Source organism: Staurois parvus, unplaced genomic scaffold (genome assembly GCF_062004578.1).
Source record: "Staurois parvus isolate SC_StPar_1 unplaced genomic scaffold, SC_StPar_1.0 ptg000739l, whole genome shotgun sequence".
Classification (NCBI taxonomy): Eukaryota; Metazoa; Chordata; class Amphibia; order Anura; family Ranidae; genus Staurois; species Staurois parvus.
In genome coordinates this window covers 633327-651268 of record NW_028318535.1, presented here as the reverse complement: position 1 = coordinate 651268, position 17942 = coordinate 633327, and the positions used below count along the sequence as shown (strand labels likewise).

Genomic DNA, 17942 nt, shown 5'->3' with positions numbered 1-17942 from the left:
GAGGAGGAGAAGAGGAGGAGGAGAAGGAGAAGAGGAGGAGAAGAGGACAGGAGAGGAAAGGAGAAGAGGAGGAGAACATATTACACTGTGGGGGATATTTGTGATTATTATTTTCCATATAGTGATGAGCAGAGGATTAAGCAGCATTATTATAAAGTTGGAGGAGGAGAGGGAGAGGAAGAGGAAGAAAGAGTAAGGAGAGGGAGAAAAAGAGGAAGACAAGAGGGATAGAGAGAGGAGAGGGAGAGGGAGAGAGAGAGAGGAGAGGGAGAGAGAGAGAGAGGAGAGGGAGACAGAGAGCAGAGGGAGAGGAGGAGAAGAGGAAAGAGGAGGAGGAGAAGAGGAGAGGAGGAGAAGAGGAGGAGGAGAGGAGAGAAGGAGAAGAGGAGGAGGAGAGGAGAGAAGGAGGAGGAGGAGGAAGAGGAAAAGGAAGAGGAGAGGGGAGGAAGAGGAAAAGGCAGAGAAGAGGAGAGGAGAGGGAGAGGAGAGAAGAGTTTGGCTGTATTCCAAGCTATTAGTTTGGTGATTTATGACCTCCTTAGAGATTGGAGGCCATACACCTCTGATAGGCTTTCCTGGGTTCAGTACACACAGCCGTGGAATGAAGGAGTAATGAAAGCTGTTGGGCGATATTGAATCAATATTCATTGTATGGATCTTCATGAACACTAATCATTGTTTGTAGTGTCGGTTGTGTTGGCACTGAGATCCTTATAATTAATATTTCACATTTTTAAAAATTGTTTTTATTGCTATACACTAATGATATACAGTATATCGATGATTCAAGGAAGTAGAATTGTCTCCATAAAACAGAAATTGCACAGAAAACTATCAAATAATGCAATAATACGCTGATGTCTCCACAAGAGTACCTGTCACTGCCAAAGCTATCACAAGGAGGCTTTTTCACTCCCTTGTGATAGCAATACAATTATAATAAAAAAAACTCAAAATAATAAAATAAGTAAAAATAATTTGAAATTAATTTTAAATTTAAAAAACACTCCTGTTCCCCTGCATACATCTCAGGACTGGATGGACAGAAATACAAATTGTTTGGCAGGTAGCACAGATCCGTGATATGTATGTATTCTGTGTATTTAGCCATTTGCTTGGGGCTCAGGAGTACATGAGGAACAGAGCACAGATTTGGGATGGAAGGTTATAGTGCTGTAACTTACAGTATTATAATAGAGTATTTTTCAGTCCTTTCTATGGCCTGCTGAGGGTGGGTGATCTAAGCTGCTGAGTTGCTGCAGTGAGGGAAAAGCTGAGCCACTGTGTCAATTCTAGTAAGAAACATACTGCTGGGAGGGGGGGACATGAGAACTGAGCTACAGAGACACTACTGGGAGAGGGGAGCAGGGAGAGATGAGGTGCAGAGACAATACTGGGGGGAGGGAGCAGGGAAAGCTGTTCTGCAGAGACACTACTGGGGGGGGAACAGAGAGAGCTGAGGTACAGAGACACTACTGGGAGGGGGGAACAGGAAGAGATGAGCTGCAGAGACACTACTGGGAGGGGGCAGCAGGGAGAGATGAGCTGCAGAGACAATACTGGGGGGAGGGAGCAGGGAGAGCTGAGCTGCAGAGACAATACTGGGGGGGGGGAGCAGGGAGAGCTGAGCTGCCGAGACACTACTGGGAGGGGGAACAGGGAGAGATGACCTTCAGAGCCACTACTGGGGGGGGCAGGGAGATCTGAGCTGCAGAAACAGTACTGGGAAGGGGGAGCAGGGAGAGATGAGATGCAGAGACACTACTGAGAGGGGGGTAGCACAGAGAGCTGAGCTGCAGAGACAGTACTGGGAAGGGGGAGCAGAGAGAGATGAGGTGCAGAGATACTACCGGGGGGGCAGGGAGAGCTGAGGTGCAGAGACACTACCGGGGGGGGGGGCAGGGAGAGCTGAGCTGCAGAGACAGTACTGGGAGGGGAGAGCAGGGAGAGATGAGATGCAGAGACACTACTGAGAGGGGGAACAGGGAGAGCTGAGCTGCAAAGACACTACTGGGCGGGGGAACAGGGAGGGGTGAGCTACAGAGCCACTACTGGGGGGGGGGGGGTAGAACAGAGAGCTGAGCTGCAGAGACAGTAATGGGAAGGGGGAGCAGGGAGAGATGAAGTGCAGAGACAATACTGGGGGGAGGGAGCAGGGAGAGCTGAGCTGCAGAGACACTACTGGGAGGGGGGAACAGAGAGAGATGAGCTGCAGAGATACTACTGGGAGGGGGGAACAGAGAGAGATGAGCTGCAGAGACAATACTGCGAGGGGGGAGCAGGGAGAGCTGAGCTGCAGAGACACTACTGGGAGGGGGGAACAAAGAGAGATGAGCTGCAGAGACACTACTGGGAGGGGGGAACAGAGAGAGATGAGCTGCAGAGACACTACTGGGGGGGAACAGAGAGAGATGACCTACAGAGCCACTACTGGGGGGGGGCAGGGAGAGGTGACCTACAGAGCCACTACTGGGGGGGGGGGTAGCAGGGAGAGCTGAGCTGCAGAGATACTACTGGGGGGGAGCAGAGAGAGATGAGGTGCAGAGACAATACTGGGGGGAGGGAGCAGGGAGAGCTGAGCTGCAGAGACACTACTGGGAGGGGGGAACAGAGAGAGATGAGCTGCAGAGGCACTACTGGGAGGGGGAACAGGGAGAGATGAGCTGCAGAGGCACTATTGGGAGGGGGAACAGGGAGAGATGAGCTGCAGAGACACTACTGGGAGGGGGAAACAGAGAGAGTTGAGCTGCAGAGACACTACTGGGAGGGGGAACAGAGAGAGATGAGCTGCAGAGACACTACTGGGAGGGGGGAACACAGAGAGATGAGCTACAGAGACACTACTGGGAGGGGGAAACAGAGAGAGCTGAGGTGCAGAGACAGTACTGGGAGTGGGGAGCAGGGAGAGATGAGCTGCAGAGATACTACTGAGAGGGGGAACAGGGAGAGCTGCGCTGCAGAGACAGTACTGAGAGGGGGAACAGGGAGAGCGGAGCTGCAGAGACTCTACTGGAAGGGGGAGCTGAGGGAACTGAACTGTTGAACCACTGCTGGGAGGGGGAACAGTGTAAATCCAGTGAGGAGGGAGCAGGGGACAGGGCTGAGCTGTGCTGTGTGTGTCTAAGATCTCACAGAGCCTGGACCAGAAGCAAGCCCACATGTCTGCCCCCTAGTGCTTGCTATGGGTGGCAGACGCAGAAGAGGAGCAGCCAAGAGCACAGACAAGGAACCCCAGAAGAGGAGGTTTAAGGCCACTTTGTGCAATACCATTGCACAGAGCAAGTAAGTAATGTAAGTACCACATTTGTTATTTTTATTAAAAAAAAAAAAAAACATTTGCCTTTGCAACCACTTTAACAGCAGATTAAAATCAGGTCCCTTCCCCTTCCAGATAGGGCGGAGCTGTGTGGCGGAGCTGTGTAAAACTCAGGACTGGATGGGCAGAAATACAAATCTTTTTTGGTAAATAAAGCATCCCCTATTTATGTATTTCATCTGTGTAATTAGCGGTTTTGCCTGGAGTTCAGCTTTAAGTTTTAAGTCAGGGTCCCCTTCTTGGTGTGACATTGTTCACATGGTCGATGGATTTAAATGTCGACTGTCATACAATCTGCGAACAATGGAAGGTTCTTGAAAAATGTGTTTGTAATGAAAACAAGTGAATGCTGATTTGGATCTATATTTGTTTTTGTAATTGTATGCAATTGTTTCTACCCTCAGAGCTGTAGACAGACGAATGCTTCATCCTCCATTCATTACCAGCATGCGTCCAGTGAAATGAATGGGAAATTAGCGTTTGATATTGCTGATTTGTGACAAACTTGATGAATCATTCACACATTGTGTGATTCAATTGTTTATTAGAACTGATTTCCTTATTAAAGTAGATGTTGTTTTGTTTTGTTTTTTGTTTGTTTTTGGAGGGGGTGTATTTTGGGTAGATATGTTTATTTCATTTAGGTGTCTATAAATGTTTTCATACAAGATTTATACACCCAGTATTCACATGTGATTCCAAATGATTTCCATTAAAAATATGTAAATTCTAGGTGAACAGTATAACAGTATAAAGCAGGGGGCCGCAGTTTGGAGACCAATGAAATACACCCAAAAAAGATAAAAAAAACACAAATATACAAACGTTTTCACCCAAAACATATTAAAAGTAGATCTAAACGTTTGTATATTTGTGTTTTTTATATCTTTTTTGTGTGTATTTCATTGGTCTCCAAACTGCAGCCCCCTGCTTTATGCTGCCCTTGGGGCACTATTCTTCCCACTGATACCAAATGATGGGGCACTATTCCTCCACTGATACCAATGATGGGACACTATTCCTCCCACTGACACCAATGATGGGGCACTATTCCTCCCACTGACACCAATGATGGGGCACTATTCCTCCCACTGATACCAATGATGGGGCACTATTCCTCTCACTGACACCAATGATGGGGCACTATTCCTCTCACTGATACCAATGATGGGGCACTATTCCTCTCACTGACACCAATGATGGGGCACTATTCCTCCTACTGATACCAATGATGAGGCACTATTCCTCTCACTGATACCAATGATGGGGCACTATTCCTCTCACTGATACCAATGATGGGGCACTATTCCTCTCACTGACACCAATGATGGGGCACTATCCCTCCCACTGATACCAATGATGGGGCACTATTCCTCCCACTGACACCAATGATGGGGCACTATTCCTCTCACTGATACCAATGATGGGGCACTATTGCTCTCACTGATACCAATGATGGGGCACTATTCCTCCCACTGACACCAATGATGGGGCACTATCCCTCCCACTGATACCAATGATGGGGCACTATTCCTCCCACTGACACCAATGATGGAGCACTATTCCTCCCAGTGACACCAATGATGGAGCACTATTCCTCCCACTGATACCAATGATGGGGCACTATTCCTCCCACTGACACCAATGATGGGGCACTATTCCTCCCACTGATACCAATGATGGGGCACTATTTCTCCCACTGACACCAATGATGGGGCACTATTCCTCCCACTGCCACCAATGATGGGGCACTATTCCTCTCACTGACACCAATGATGGGACACTATTCCTCCCACTGACACCAATGATGGGGCACTATTCTTCCCACTGATACCAATGATGGGACACTATTCCTCCCACTGACACCAATAATGGGGCACTTTTCCTCCTACTGACACCAATGATGAAGCACTGTTCCTCCCACTGACACCAATGATGGGGTACTATTCCTCCCACTGACACCAATGATGAAGCACTGTTCCTCCCACTAACACCAATGATGGGACACTATTCCTCCTACTGATACCAATGATGGGACACTATTCCTCCCACTGACACCAATAATGGGGCACTATTCCTCCCACTGATACCAATGATGGGGCACTATTCCTCCCATTGACACCAACAGTAGGGCATTATTCCTCACACTGACACCAACAATGCGGCACTAACACCAATGATGGGACACTATTCCTCCTACTGATACCAATGATGGGACACTATTCCTCCCACTGACACCAATAATGGGGCACTATTCCTCCCACTGATACCAATAATGGGACACTATTCCTCCCACTGAGCACAACAGGGCACTATTCCTTCCACTGACACCAATGATAGGGTACTATTCCTCCCACTGATACCAATGATGGGACACTATTCCTCCTACTGATACCAATGATGGGGCACTATTCCTCCCACTAACACCAATGATACAGTACAATGACCAGTGCTAATATACACTGTCACTGTCCTAATGAGCCTAATGGCTGGGAATGGGTTAACACAGGCCTTGAAATTTCCACTCACCTGCTCGCATTGGCGAGTGGAAATTATGGTGGGGGCGAGTGTGTCCCCAGGGCCGTCTTGCTGAGGAGACTCAGAACTCAGGGCCAGATCTGTCATTGGCACTGGGAGCCGTCAGACTGCTCAATAGTTGAGCAAAGTGAAAGCAAAGGGAGGAGTGTGTGCTGTGCTCTCTGCCTCCCCCTAGAGTGCAGTACCCGGATCTGTGAGTGAAGGTAACGAAGTATCGCAACTTTTTATAGGGCTGTGTGTGCGTGTGTGTGTATGTGTACATGTGTGTGTGTATTTGTATGTGTGTGTGTGTGTATTTGTGTGTGTGTGTATTTGAGCGTGTGTGTGTATGTACATGTATCTGTGTGTGTGTTTGTGTGTGTCTGTGTATGCATGTACATGTGTCTGTGTGTATGTACATGTGTGTATATGTACATGTGTCTGCGTGTATGTACATGTATGTGTGTGTATACATGTGTCTGCGTGTATGTACATGTATGTGTGTGCGCACATGGGGGGTCTGTGTGCGTGTACATGTGTGTGTGCATGTACATGTGTGTGTGTGTGTGTGTTTGTGTGTGTGTACATACATGTGTGTGTGTGTGTGTGTACATGTATCTGTGTATGTACATGTATATGTATCTGTACATGTGTCTGTGTGTGTATACATGTGTCTGTATGGGTGTGTGTGTACATGTGTCTCTCTGCGTACGTGTGTGTATGTACATGTCTGTGTGTGTACAGGTGTCTCTGTTTGTGTGTGTGTATGTACATGTGTCTGTATGTAAACATACATGTATGGGTGGTTTGGTCAGGTTCAGGATGATGTGGTTATTATGGGTGGTAGAGTATGGGGCACTTGAGTTACTGCTGGGTTGGATAGTAGGTAGGATATGCTTGTATGCGGTGCATGGTCTAAGTATGCTGGAGTGTTTAGGGGGACATTGGAGGCCCTGATGTAATGTGGGGGGACTCTGGGGACCTTGATGTAATGTGGGGGGACTCTGGGGATCCTGATTTAATGTGGGGGGACTTTGGGGGCCCTGATGTAATGTGGGGGGACTCTGGGGATCCTGATGTAATGTGGGGGGACTCCGGGGACCCTGATGTAATGTGGGGGGGACTCTGGGGACCCTGATGTAATGTGGGCGGGACTCTGGGGACCCTGATGTAATGTGGGTAACATTTAACAGTGTCATTTCATGAAATAATTTACGAGGGCGTGTTTAGGGGCGGAATTAGGGGTGTAGCAGGGTAGGGGTTGGGTTGGGCAACTGGTGGCGAGTAACTCTGGCTAGTAGCTCAGGACTTGAAATTTTAAGCCCTGAATCATTGGCTGGGACCCACTGATTGGCTTTTGCTGTAGCAAATGACAGCACAGTCAGGGCGGTGGGTGTGCGTGCGTACGCCCCCTACCCAGAATTGCCAGATCACATACATGTACATGATCTGGCGCAGGAGAGCCACCGGCCCACAGCATGTCTGCATGAGCCAGTCGGGAAGCTGTTAATACGTGTTGTGGCGTGGACCCCGAGGAAGCCGTAACCCTGCGAAATGCATCGATCCATTGCGCCAGTTGTTTTGGAAATTACAATATCAGCCGAACATGATATGGCAGTTAATGTATTTTGGTGTTCGATGTTACCTTTCTTTTAATGATGTCGTAACATTTTGTATGTTTTATTGAGTTTGCGTTGAGTATTCCCGCCAAGGTAACTTTAAAGGCCATTATTTTTGGATTTCTCCTTTCTCTTTATTTTGGGATGGTGGAGAAAAAGGGTTCAAATAATGTTTGAATAAGGTTCAGGCTGGTTGTAATTTCAAAGCGAAGCTGAAATCAAGAGCAGAGGGACACGACCTCAAACCGGCAGGAGGGAAGTTGAAGAAAAAGTATTATTTTACCCATAGAGGTAGCGGTAGAGGTCAGAAGTTAATTAACAGCCAGTGAATCTAAAAATGATCAGGAAGAACGTAAGTCTATCCTCAGACAAACATTGTTAGGAAAAGAAAAAAGGCCGACTGGAGGGACTACTTTTGTCTTTTTTTTCTGCTGTTATTCTTTTTAACTACTGCACAGGAGTCTCAGGAAATGTAACCCCTCGCCCTCCAGAGGATTTGCCCCCCTTCCTGGCCACGCCATTTTTTGTGATACGGTGTGGCGTTGCTTTATCAGTCAATTGTGCGGTCATGCAAAGCTGTACATAAATTAAATTTACCTCCTTTTTTCCCACAAAGAGAGCTTTCTTTCAGTTGTATTTGATCACCTCTGCGTTTTTTATTTTTTGCGCTAAAAACAAAAAAAGACTGACAATTTTGAAAAAAAAAAAACAGTATTTTTGACTTTTTGCTCTAAAACGTGTCCAATAAACAAATTTAAAAAATCAAATTTCATCATAAATTTAGGCCAAATGGAGCTTTTGAAGGAAAAGAAGTGGAATATTCTGCAATGGCCGAGTCAATCACCTGATCTCAACCAAAGTGAGAATGCATTTCACTTGCTGAAGGCAAAACTAAAGGCAGAAAGACCCACAAACAAAGAACAACTGAAGACGGCTGCAGTTAGAGCCTGGCAAAGCATCAGGAAGGAGGAAACCCAGTCTATGGTCATGTCCATGGGTTCCAGACTTCAGGCAAAGTATCAGAAAGGAGGAAACCCAGTCTTTGGTCATGTCCATGGGTTCCAGACTTCAGGCAAAGCATCAGAAAGGAGGAAACCCAGTCTTTGGTCATGTCCGTGGGTTCCAGACTTCAAGCAAAGCATCAGAAAGGAGGGAACCCAGTATTTGGTCGTGTTCGTGGGTTCCAGACTTCAGGCAAAGCATCAGAAAGGAGGGAACCCAGTCTTTGGTCGTGTCCGTGGGTTCCAGACTTCAGGCAAAGCATCAGAAAGGAGGGAACCCAGTCTTTGGTCGTGTCCATGGGTTCCAGACTTCAGGCAAAGCATCAGAAAGGAGGGAACCCAGTCTTTGGTCGTGTCCATGGGTTCGAGACTTCAGGCAAAGCATCAGAAAGGAGGGAACCCAGTCTTTGGTCGTGTCCATGGTTTCCAGACTTCAGGCAAAGCATCAGAAAGGAGGCAACCCAGTCTTTGGTCCTGTCCATGGTTTCCAGACTTCAGGCAAAGCATCAGAAAGGAGAGAACCCAGTCTTTGGTCGTGTCCATGGTTTTCAGACTTCAGGCAAATCATCAGAAAGGTGGGAACCCAGTCTTTGGTCGTGTCCATGAGTACCAGACTTCAGGCAAAGCATCAGAAAGGAGGGAACCCAGTCTTCGGTCATGTCCATGGGTTCCAGACTTCAGGCAAAGCATCAGAAAGGAGGGAACCCAGTCTTCGGTCATGTCCATGGGTTCCAGACTTCAGGCAAAGCATCAGAAAGGAGGGAACCCAGTCTTCGGCCATGTCCATGGGTTCCAGACTTCAGGCACAGCATCAGAAAGGAGGGAACCCAGTCTTCGGCCATGTCCATGGGTTCCAGACTTCAGGCACAGCATCAGAAAGGAGGGAACCCAGTCTTTGGTAATGTCCATGGGTTCCAGACTTCAGGCCATCATTGCCAGTAAAGGATTCTCAACAAAATATTAAAAAAAGAACATTTTATTTATGATTATATTCAATTGTCCAATTACTTTTGGTCCCTTGAAAAAGCCCATATCCATTATAGAACTATAGCTTGAAAATGTTTTGGTAAATACCTGAAAAAAACTAAAGTTGTGCCTGTGTCCAAATATATATGGACCTAACTGTATATACATTGCTCAAAAAAATTAAAGGAACATTTTTTAATCAGAGTATAGCATCAAGTCAATGCAACTCCTGGGATATTGATCTGGTCAGGTAAGTAGCAGAGGGGGTTGTTAATCAGTTTCAGCTCCTTTGGTGTTAATCAAATCAATAACAGGTGCTCTAGATGGGCAACAATGAGACAACCCCCAAAACAGGAATTATGTTACAGGTTACTGACATTTTTCCCTACTCCTCTTTTCTGACTGTCTTTCACTAGTTTTGCATTTGGCTAGGGTCAGTGTCACTACTGGTAGCATGAGGCCATACCTGGACCCTTCAGAGGTTGCACAGGCAGTCCAACTCCTCCAGGATGGCACATCAATACGTGCCATTGCCAGAAGGTTTGCTCTGTCTCCCAGCACAGTCTCAAGAGCATGGAGGAGATTCCAGGAGACAGGCAGTTCCTCTAGGAGAACTGGACAGGGCCATAGAAGGTCCTTAACCCATCAGCAGGACCGGTATCTGCTCCTTTGTGCAAGGAGAAACAGGATGAGCCCTGCCAGAGCCCTACAAAATGACCTCCAGCAGGCCACTGGTGTGAATGTCTCTGACCAAACAATCAGAAACAGACTTCATGAGGGTGGCCTGAGGGCCCGACATCCTCTAATGGGCCCTGTGCTCACTGTCCGGCACCATAGAGCTCGATTGGCATTTACCATTGAACACCAGAATTGGCAGATCCACCACTGGCACCCTGTGCTTTTCACAGATGAGAGCAGGTTCACCCTGAGCACATGTGACAGACATGAAAGGGTCTGGAGAAGCCGTGGAGAACGTTCTGCTGCCTGTAACATGGTTCAGCATGACCATTTTGGTGGTGGGTCAGTGATGGTCTGGGGAGGCATATCCATGGAGGGACACACAGACCTCTACAGGCTAGACAATGGCACCCTGACTGCCATTAGGTATCGGGATAAAATCCTTGGACCCATTGTCATATCTACGCTGGTGCAGGGGGTCCTGTGTTCCTTCTGGTGCAGTGAGTCCTGGGTTCCTCCTGGTGCAGTGGGTCCTGGGTTCCTCCTGGTGCACTGGGTCCTGGGTTCCTCCTGGTGCATGACAATGCCCGCCCTCATGTGGGTAGAGTATGCAGGCAGTTCCTGAAAGGATGAAGGAATTGATACCATTGAATGGCCCCCACACTCACCTGACCTAAATCCAATAGAACACCTCTGGGATGTCATGTGTTGGTCCATCTGACGCCATCAGGTTGCACCTCAGACTGTCCAGGAGCTCAGTGATGCCCTGGTCCAGATCTGGGAGGAAATCCCCCAGGACACAATCCGTGGTCTCATTAGCAGCCTCCCCCGACGTTGTCAGGCATACATACAAGCACGTGGGGGCCATACAAACTACTGAGGACCATTCTGAGTTGCTGCAATGACATTTCACCAAAATGGACTCGCCTGCTGCATTACATATATATATATATATATATATATATATATATATATATATATATATAATGTTCTAAGTATCTAAGTAATTTTCTGGCAAAAAATGCAGATTTTTACATGTAGGAGAGAAATGTCAGAAAAGGCCCGCTCTTCCAATGGTTAATGCAGTGAAATGTTTTTCTTGCTTCATAAATCAAATAGTGACCATTGTGGAGCCTTGCATGTTTTTTGTTAAAATGTTATCATTTAAGCCAGTAATATAATACAAAATGGTTAATTTTTAAATTGTTGAAATGTGATCTATAACTATTTAGCCAATAATTAAAGCTCCCCATCTCCAGCAGAAGTTTCGTAATAAAAATAAATAAATAAATAAAAGAGTTCTTTCTACTCTATGCATTTTAAATCTACAGTACAAGGCCGAAAAACCTTCTGCACCTTCTTCACCTTGGCCGTTGGTTCTGATCTGAACAGTGAAGTATGCATGCCCTTACCTGCCCTTCATAAACTTTCACCTCCTGCCTCTTTGTATTCTCTACCAGCATCTTCAATCAAGTCAAACCTGATTTTTCGAGACTAAATAGACCAGGAGAAGAACATCCGTCTTAGATGTTTTGTTTTTTTTCTATTCCCTTCACTTCTCCAAAGGTAAACACGGGCTGTGATTTTTTGGTAACCTTTCATCATCACCGTATCATCTTCAACTTTTGATGCGAACTTCTAGTTTGGATATACCTGTAGAAAATGCAATACTTTTGCCCTGTTCTATAGAAACGTATGGAGCTATGTCTGTAATGAAAAATGGAATAATTCCAACTCTTGGGATTGTTGCTCCTATGAAGGTTAGTAAATCTCATCTTCTCCAAGCCAAAGCCTCTGATTTCTGCTTCTGGTACAGTACACAGAGAATGAAACATACTTGGAATTCTAAAAGGAACTTGGGGTTTAATTTAGCAAAAATGGAACAAAGAACAGTGGAGGTGTTGTCTACTGCAACCAATCAGGTTCTCCATGTTTTTTAGAGAACAATATATCCTAAATTTGTTAGGCTTTTATTGAAAAGGGAGTCAGATTTTGTTAAATTTTGTTAAATTTCTGTTTAAGAATTGTAAAAATCTGGGCAGTTTAATTTACTAAAAACCAGATAACACATGATAAAATATGTATCCTTTTTATATCATTAAAATATTATTATTATTTTATTACATTATTATCAAATAATAATAATAATAGTTATTACTATTATTATACAGGATTTATATATTATTATTATTATACAGGATTTATATATTATTATTATTATTATTATACAGGATTTATATATTATTATTATTATACAGGATTTATATATTATTATTATACAGGATTTATATATTATTATTATACAGGATTTATATATTATTATTATTATTATTATTATACAGGATTTATATATTATTATTATTATTATACAGGATTTATATATTATTATTATTATACAGGATTTATATATTATTATTATACAGGATTTATATATTATTATTATTATACAGGATTTATATATTATTATTATACAGGATTTATATATTATTATTATTATACAGGATTTATATATTATTATTATTATTATACAGGATTTATATATTATTATTATACAGGATTTATATATTATTATTATTATACAGGATTTATATATTATTATTATACAGGATTTATATATTATTATTATTATACAGGATTTATATATTATTATTATTATTATTATACAGGATTTATATATTATTATTATTATTATACAGGATTTATATATTATTATTATTATACAGGATTTATATATTATTATTATACAGGATTTATATATTATTATTATTATACAGGATTTATATATTATTATTATACAGGATTTATATATTATTATTATTATACAGGATTTATATATTATTATTATTATACAGGATTTATGGCGCCAACAGTTTGCTCAGCGCTTTACAATATAACGGGAGACAATACAGCAACAATACAGTTCAATACAAGAGGGAAAGGAGGGTCCTGATCCTTGGAGCTTACAATCTAGGATTATTATATGATATTATACAATAGTAAGATTAGTAGTAGTAATAATAACAACAAAAATAACATTAATTATTATTATTATTTGATTATATTATTATGAAATAATAATAATATTTGTAATATTAGCAATAATAATGATTATTTATAATGTTATTATTACATTATATGTTTATAAAATAATAATAACAATATTATTCATCACAACAATAATAATAATAATGTTATTAATAATAATTATTATTATTTTTATTATCATTATTATTATATTGTTGTTGAATAATAATACTATTAGTAATAATAACTATTATTATTGTTATTATTATTCTTTTATACTAATTTTATTAAATAGCATCTTGTAATTTGTACATACAGTGAGTTTTGGGATTTGTGGCATTTCTTTCAAGTGCATAAATTTTGATTCCAATAAAAAGCAGCAAGGAAAATCTTCCCAAGATTAGTCATATTTGGGGTAATTTTGCTACATTACTGACTGAAACTCAAAAATTCAGAAGTGAAATTTGCTTGGAAAAGAAATAGTATTTTTTTCATTATGAATTATTTATTTATTTCAGTTACTTATATAGCGCCGTAAATTTACGCAGAGCTTTACATATATATATATATTGTACATTCACATCATTTCCTAACCCTCAAGGGGTGTACAATCTAAGGTCCCTAACTCACATTCATACATACACATACTAGGGCCAATTTAGACAGGATCCAATTGACCTACCAGCATGTCTTTGGAGTGTAGGAGGAAACTGGAGTGCCCGGAGGAAACTCACGCAGGCACAGGGAGAACATGCAAACTCAAGGCAGGTGGTGCCGTGGCTGGGATTCAAACCAACGACCCGAGTACTGCTAGGCGGAAGTGCTCACCATTTAATTAAATTGATTAATTAATTTAGATTATGTTTTTTTTTACTGGGGTTATTGAGGTCAGTTTAGTTTGTATTTGATTTTTTTTTACATTTTTTTTTTGTGTGTGTGAATGCTGTTTGCATACTGTCACTTTAGAATTTTTTTTTTGCTGTTTTCTGTTTGAGGGGTGTTTTTTTGGAGATAGAAGAGGTCTAAAAGAGTTGGAAGTAGCTTTTGTAACCCTCAGGGGTCATTTAAAAACTCCCTTAAAACACCAAAAACTTCCTAATTCCGCCTTTCCAATTGCCTCCAAAGCATTTTCCAAATCGAAAAAATGTTGCCAATAATTCAGGGAAATGAAAAGTCTTAATTTTGCAAATCTCTAGTACTCATGCATACTATTCAATGCTCAACATTTGAGCTATTAAAAATGGACCAAAGAAATTTGAAGGTGTTGTCTCCAGGAACCAATAGGATTTTAGCATTGTGTGTTTGAAAGACGGATATCTTAAATCTGCTCAGCTGTATCTCTCAAATATCAGCTTATCTCTCTAAAATTTAGGACCCGTATTCGCAATTTTAGACTGTATGACCAAAGCTTAGTGGACACCTGACCATCCCACCTCTATGAACTTGCAGGATACCCAATTCCCATCCCATACTAAAACCAGTATGGAGCTGCCCCCTCCTTTGCCTTTATAACAGCCTCCACTCTTTGAGGAAGGTTCCCTCAAGATTTTGGAGGGTGTTTGTGGGATTTTTTTTGTCCCATCAGCCAAAAGAACATTTATTAGATCACCAGATATTGATGTTGGAGGAGAAAACCTGGCTTGCAACTGACTTTCCAAAACATCCCAAAGGTGTTCCAAATGGTTGGGTTTATGGTTTTGGAAAGTTCACTCAAGTTCCTCAACACCAAAGTGGTCAAACCATGTCTTAGCGGAGTGGGCTTTGAGCTTGGGGGCACAGTCATGCTAGAAGAGCGTTAGAGCATTCCCAAAACCGTTGCCCCACATCTGGAAGCACACAATGGTCTAAAATGTCTTTGTATGCCGATATGTCAAAGAAGATGGCATGGCTGTGTGCTTGATTTTAGGCATCGGATGTGGAATGGGATGTCCAGCAAGCTCCACTGGTGTGATGGTCAAGGTGTCCATAAACATCTGGCAACAGAGCGTACTCTATTAAGTAGCCATGATTGAAGGAAGCAGCCCATCAGTTCTAAATGCCCTTCGGACTATATGTTCTCATTAATTACGTTCACCAATGATGACATGTCATTAAGCATTAAAACATAATTGTTGAAGCTCTAAGGGCGTGCTACATTTTCGGAACCTGTGCGTTCTTGCATCTAACCATGGCTGGATACGTTTTGCAACGTTCAGATGTACTTACCTGTAATCCTTGTCATGGAAATGGTCAAAAACTCAATCATCTCTCCTTCTTCATACACCATGTTGGAATTATTGTAGAACTTTCAATGCACGAGTAATATTTTGTCTTCTGCTATTCGTAAACTGCAGCTCCAAGCTTCTGTGTAGCAATCCCAATTTTCACATCCCCCCCTCGTTCCAAATTGTTATCATTAATCTCCCAACAAGGAAAACTTGTTTTAGCAGTTTGTAAATGTGATGGCTTGTTATATAGCAAGCTGTCTAGTCAGGGCAGGTCCCAGCGTTTGCCTCCCGCCCCCTCAAATATTTTGAAAGGAAAGTAACAGTTGAAGGATAACTCGAGTCAAAACTTTTAGAAGAAGGAAGAAACAGTCATACTCTCCGATGCTGCATCTGTCCCCCGCCGCCTCTAAGACTGAGAACTGAACGACTGAACATCGTTGATTGCTCAGTTCTTGATCTTCAATCTGCTAAGAGATGGTGACTGACGGTCTCTGGCTCTGCCCTTGGAGCGCCGGTCTGTGGAGGGCCTGGCTCAGGCTCTTAGTGGCATGATGAGAGGCTGAGCCAGGTGCCGGTCCGGGCATCTGGGTGGATCCTGACTTTAAAGTGAGGATGTCTCTAAAGTCTGGACCGGTTGAGTGACATCAGCCGACAGCGGGCTTTGGCTCACAGGAGTGCACTTCATTCTGCACTCCTGTGAGCCAAAGCCCGCTGTCGGCCATAGCAGAAATAGATCCAAGCAAGCTTTGGCCATACAATGAAGGAAATGCGGATTTGATCCCCTGCTGATTTTCAATGTTTGCCCGCTCACAAAGAAATGATCGGTCTAAAAATCGAATGTTCGGTGTATTGTAACACTGAGAGACAGAATAGCAACAAAAAATTCAGCAGTAATGCATGTCTAACAAATGATGACTGATTTGCATGTTCATGAGGGAAATAAGTGTTTGATCCCCTTCACAAAACATGACTTAGTACTTGGTGGCAAATCCCTTGTTGGCAATCACAGAGGTCAGACGTTTCCTGGAGTTGGCCCCCAGGTTTGCACACATCTCAGGAGGGATTTTGTCCCACTCCTCTTGGCAGATCCTCTCCAAGTGATTAAGGTTTGGTGACTGACATTTGGCAACTCGAACTTTCAGCTCCCTCCACAGATTTTTAATCGGATTAAGGTCTGGAGACCGGCTAGGCCACTCCTGGACCTTAATGTGCTTCTTCTTGAGCCACTCCTTTGTTGCCTTGGCCGTGTGTTTTGGGTCATTGTCATGCTGGAACACCCATCCACGACCCATTTTCAATGCCCTGGCTGAGGGAAGAAGGTTCTCACCCAATATTTGACGGTACATTGCCCCGTCCATCGTCCCTTTGATGCGGTGCAGTTGTCCTGTCCCCTTAGCAGAAAAACACCCCCAAAGCAGAATGTTTCCACCACCATGTTTGACAGTTGGGATGGTGTTCTTGGGGTCATAGGCAGCATTCCTCCTTCTCCAAACACGGAGACTTGAGTTGATGCCAAAGAGCTCGATTTTGGTCTCATCTGACCACAACACTTTCAACCAGTCCTCCTCTGCATCATTCAGATGTTCAGTGGCAAACTTCAGACAGGCCTGGACATGTGCTTTCTTGAGCAGAGGGACCTTGCGGGCACTGCAGGATTTCAGTCCTTGTCGGCGTAGTGTGTTACCAATTGTTTTCTTGGTGACTGTGGTCCCAGCTGCCTGGAGATCATTGACAAGATCCTCACGTGTAGTTCTGGGATGATTCCTCACTGTTCTCATGATCATTGACACTCCACGAGGTGAGATCTTGCATGGTGCACCAGACTGACACTTGGAGACTGACACTTGTTTTGTGTTTCTTCCATGTGAATGATTGCACCAACTGTTGTCACCTTCTCACCAAGCTGCTTGGCCATAGTTTGGTAGCCCAGTCCAGCCTTGTGTAGGTCTACAATCTTGTCCCTGACATCCTTGGACAGCTCTTTGGTCTTTGCCATGGTGGAGAGTTTGGAATCTGATTGTTTGATTGCTCCTGTGGACAGGTGTCTTTTATACAGGTAACACAATGAGATTAGCATCACTCCCTTTAAGAGACTGCTTCTAATCTCAGCTTGTTACCTGTATGAAAGACACCTGGTAGCCAGAAATCCTGCTGAATGATAGGGGATCAAATACTTATTTCGCTCATGAACATGCAAATCAGTCATCATTTGTTAGACATGCATTTCTGCTGAATACAATACACCTACCATTTGATTTTTAGACTGATCATTTCTTTGTGAGTGGGAAAACATTCAGAAACAGCAGGGGATCAAATACGCATTTCCTTCAGTGTACTTATGGGGAGGTGCAGCAGGTGGAACTCCTATTGTAGAGAATGGCAAACTACCAACACCATAGGCAGGAGAGTGCCGCTAGGGAAAACGCTCACAGTTCAGTTCAAATGCAGAGGAGCACCAACAGCAGGGCCGCCGATAAGGGGGTACCTCCTGGCCTCCTGTAGGGGGCCTGGGCCCTCCACATTGATGGGGGGGGGGGGGCGGCCAGCCGGCAGCTTTAAGTTCCACAATGCTCCTTGCATTGCTGTTCACCACTGTCACTAATAATCCTGGCGA

General features: G+C 43.6%; 1 protein-coding gene across 1 annotated transcript in view; it reads right to left on the bottom strand.

Moving 5' to 3' along the window:
- Positions 1-15507, bottom strand: part of LOC149445215 (uncharacterized) — a 64300-nt gene extending 48793 nt beyond the window's left edge. Inside the window, exon 1 of the mRNA XM_089654084.1 lies at positions 15327-15507. Coding sequence (XP_089510210.1) covers positions 15327-15387 — 61 coding nt within the window. The 5' untranslated portion in view covers positions 15388-15507. The remainder of the gene's footprint in view (positions 1-15326) is intronic.
- Between the last annotated feature and the right edge of the window lie 2435 nt (positions 15508-17942).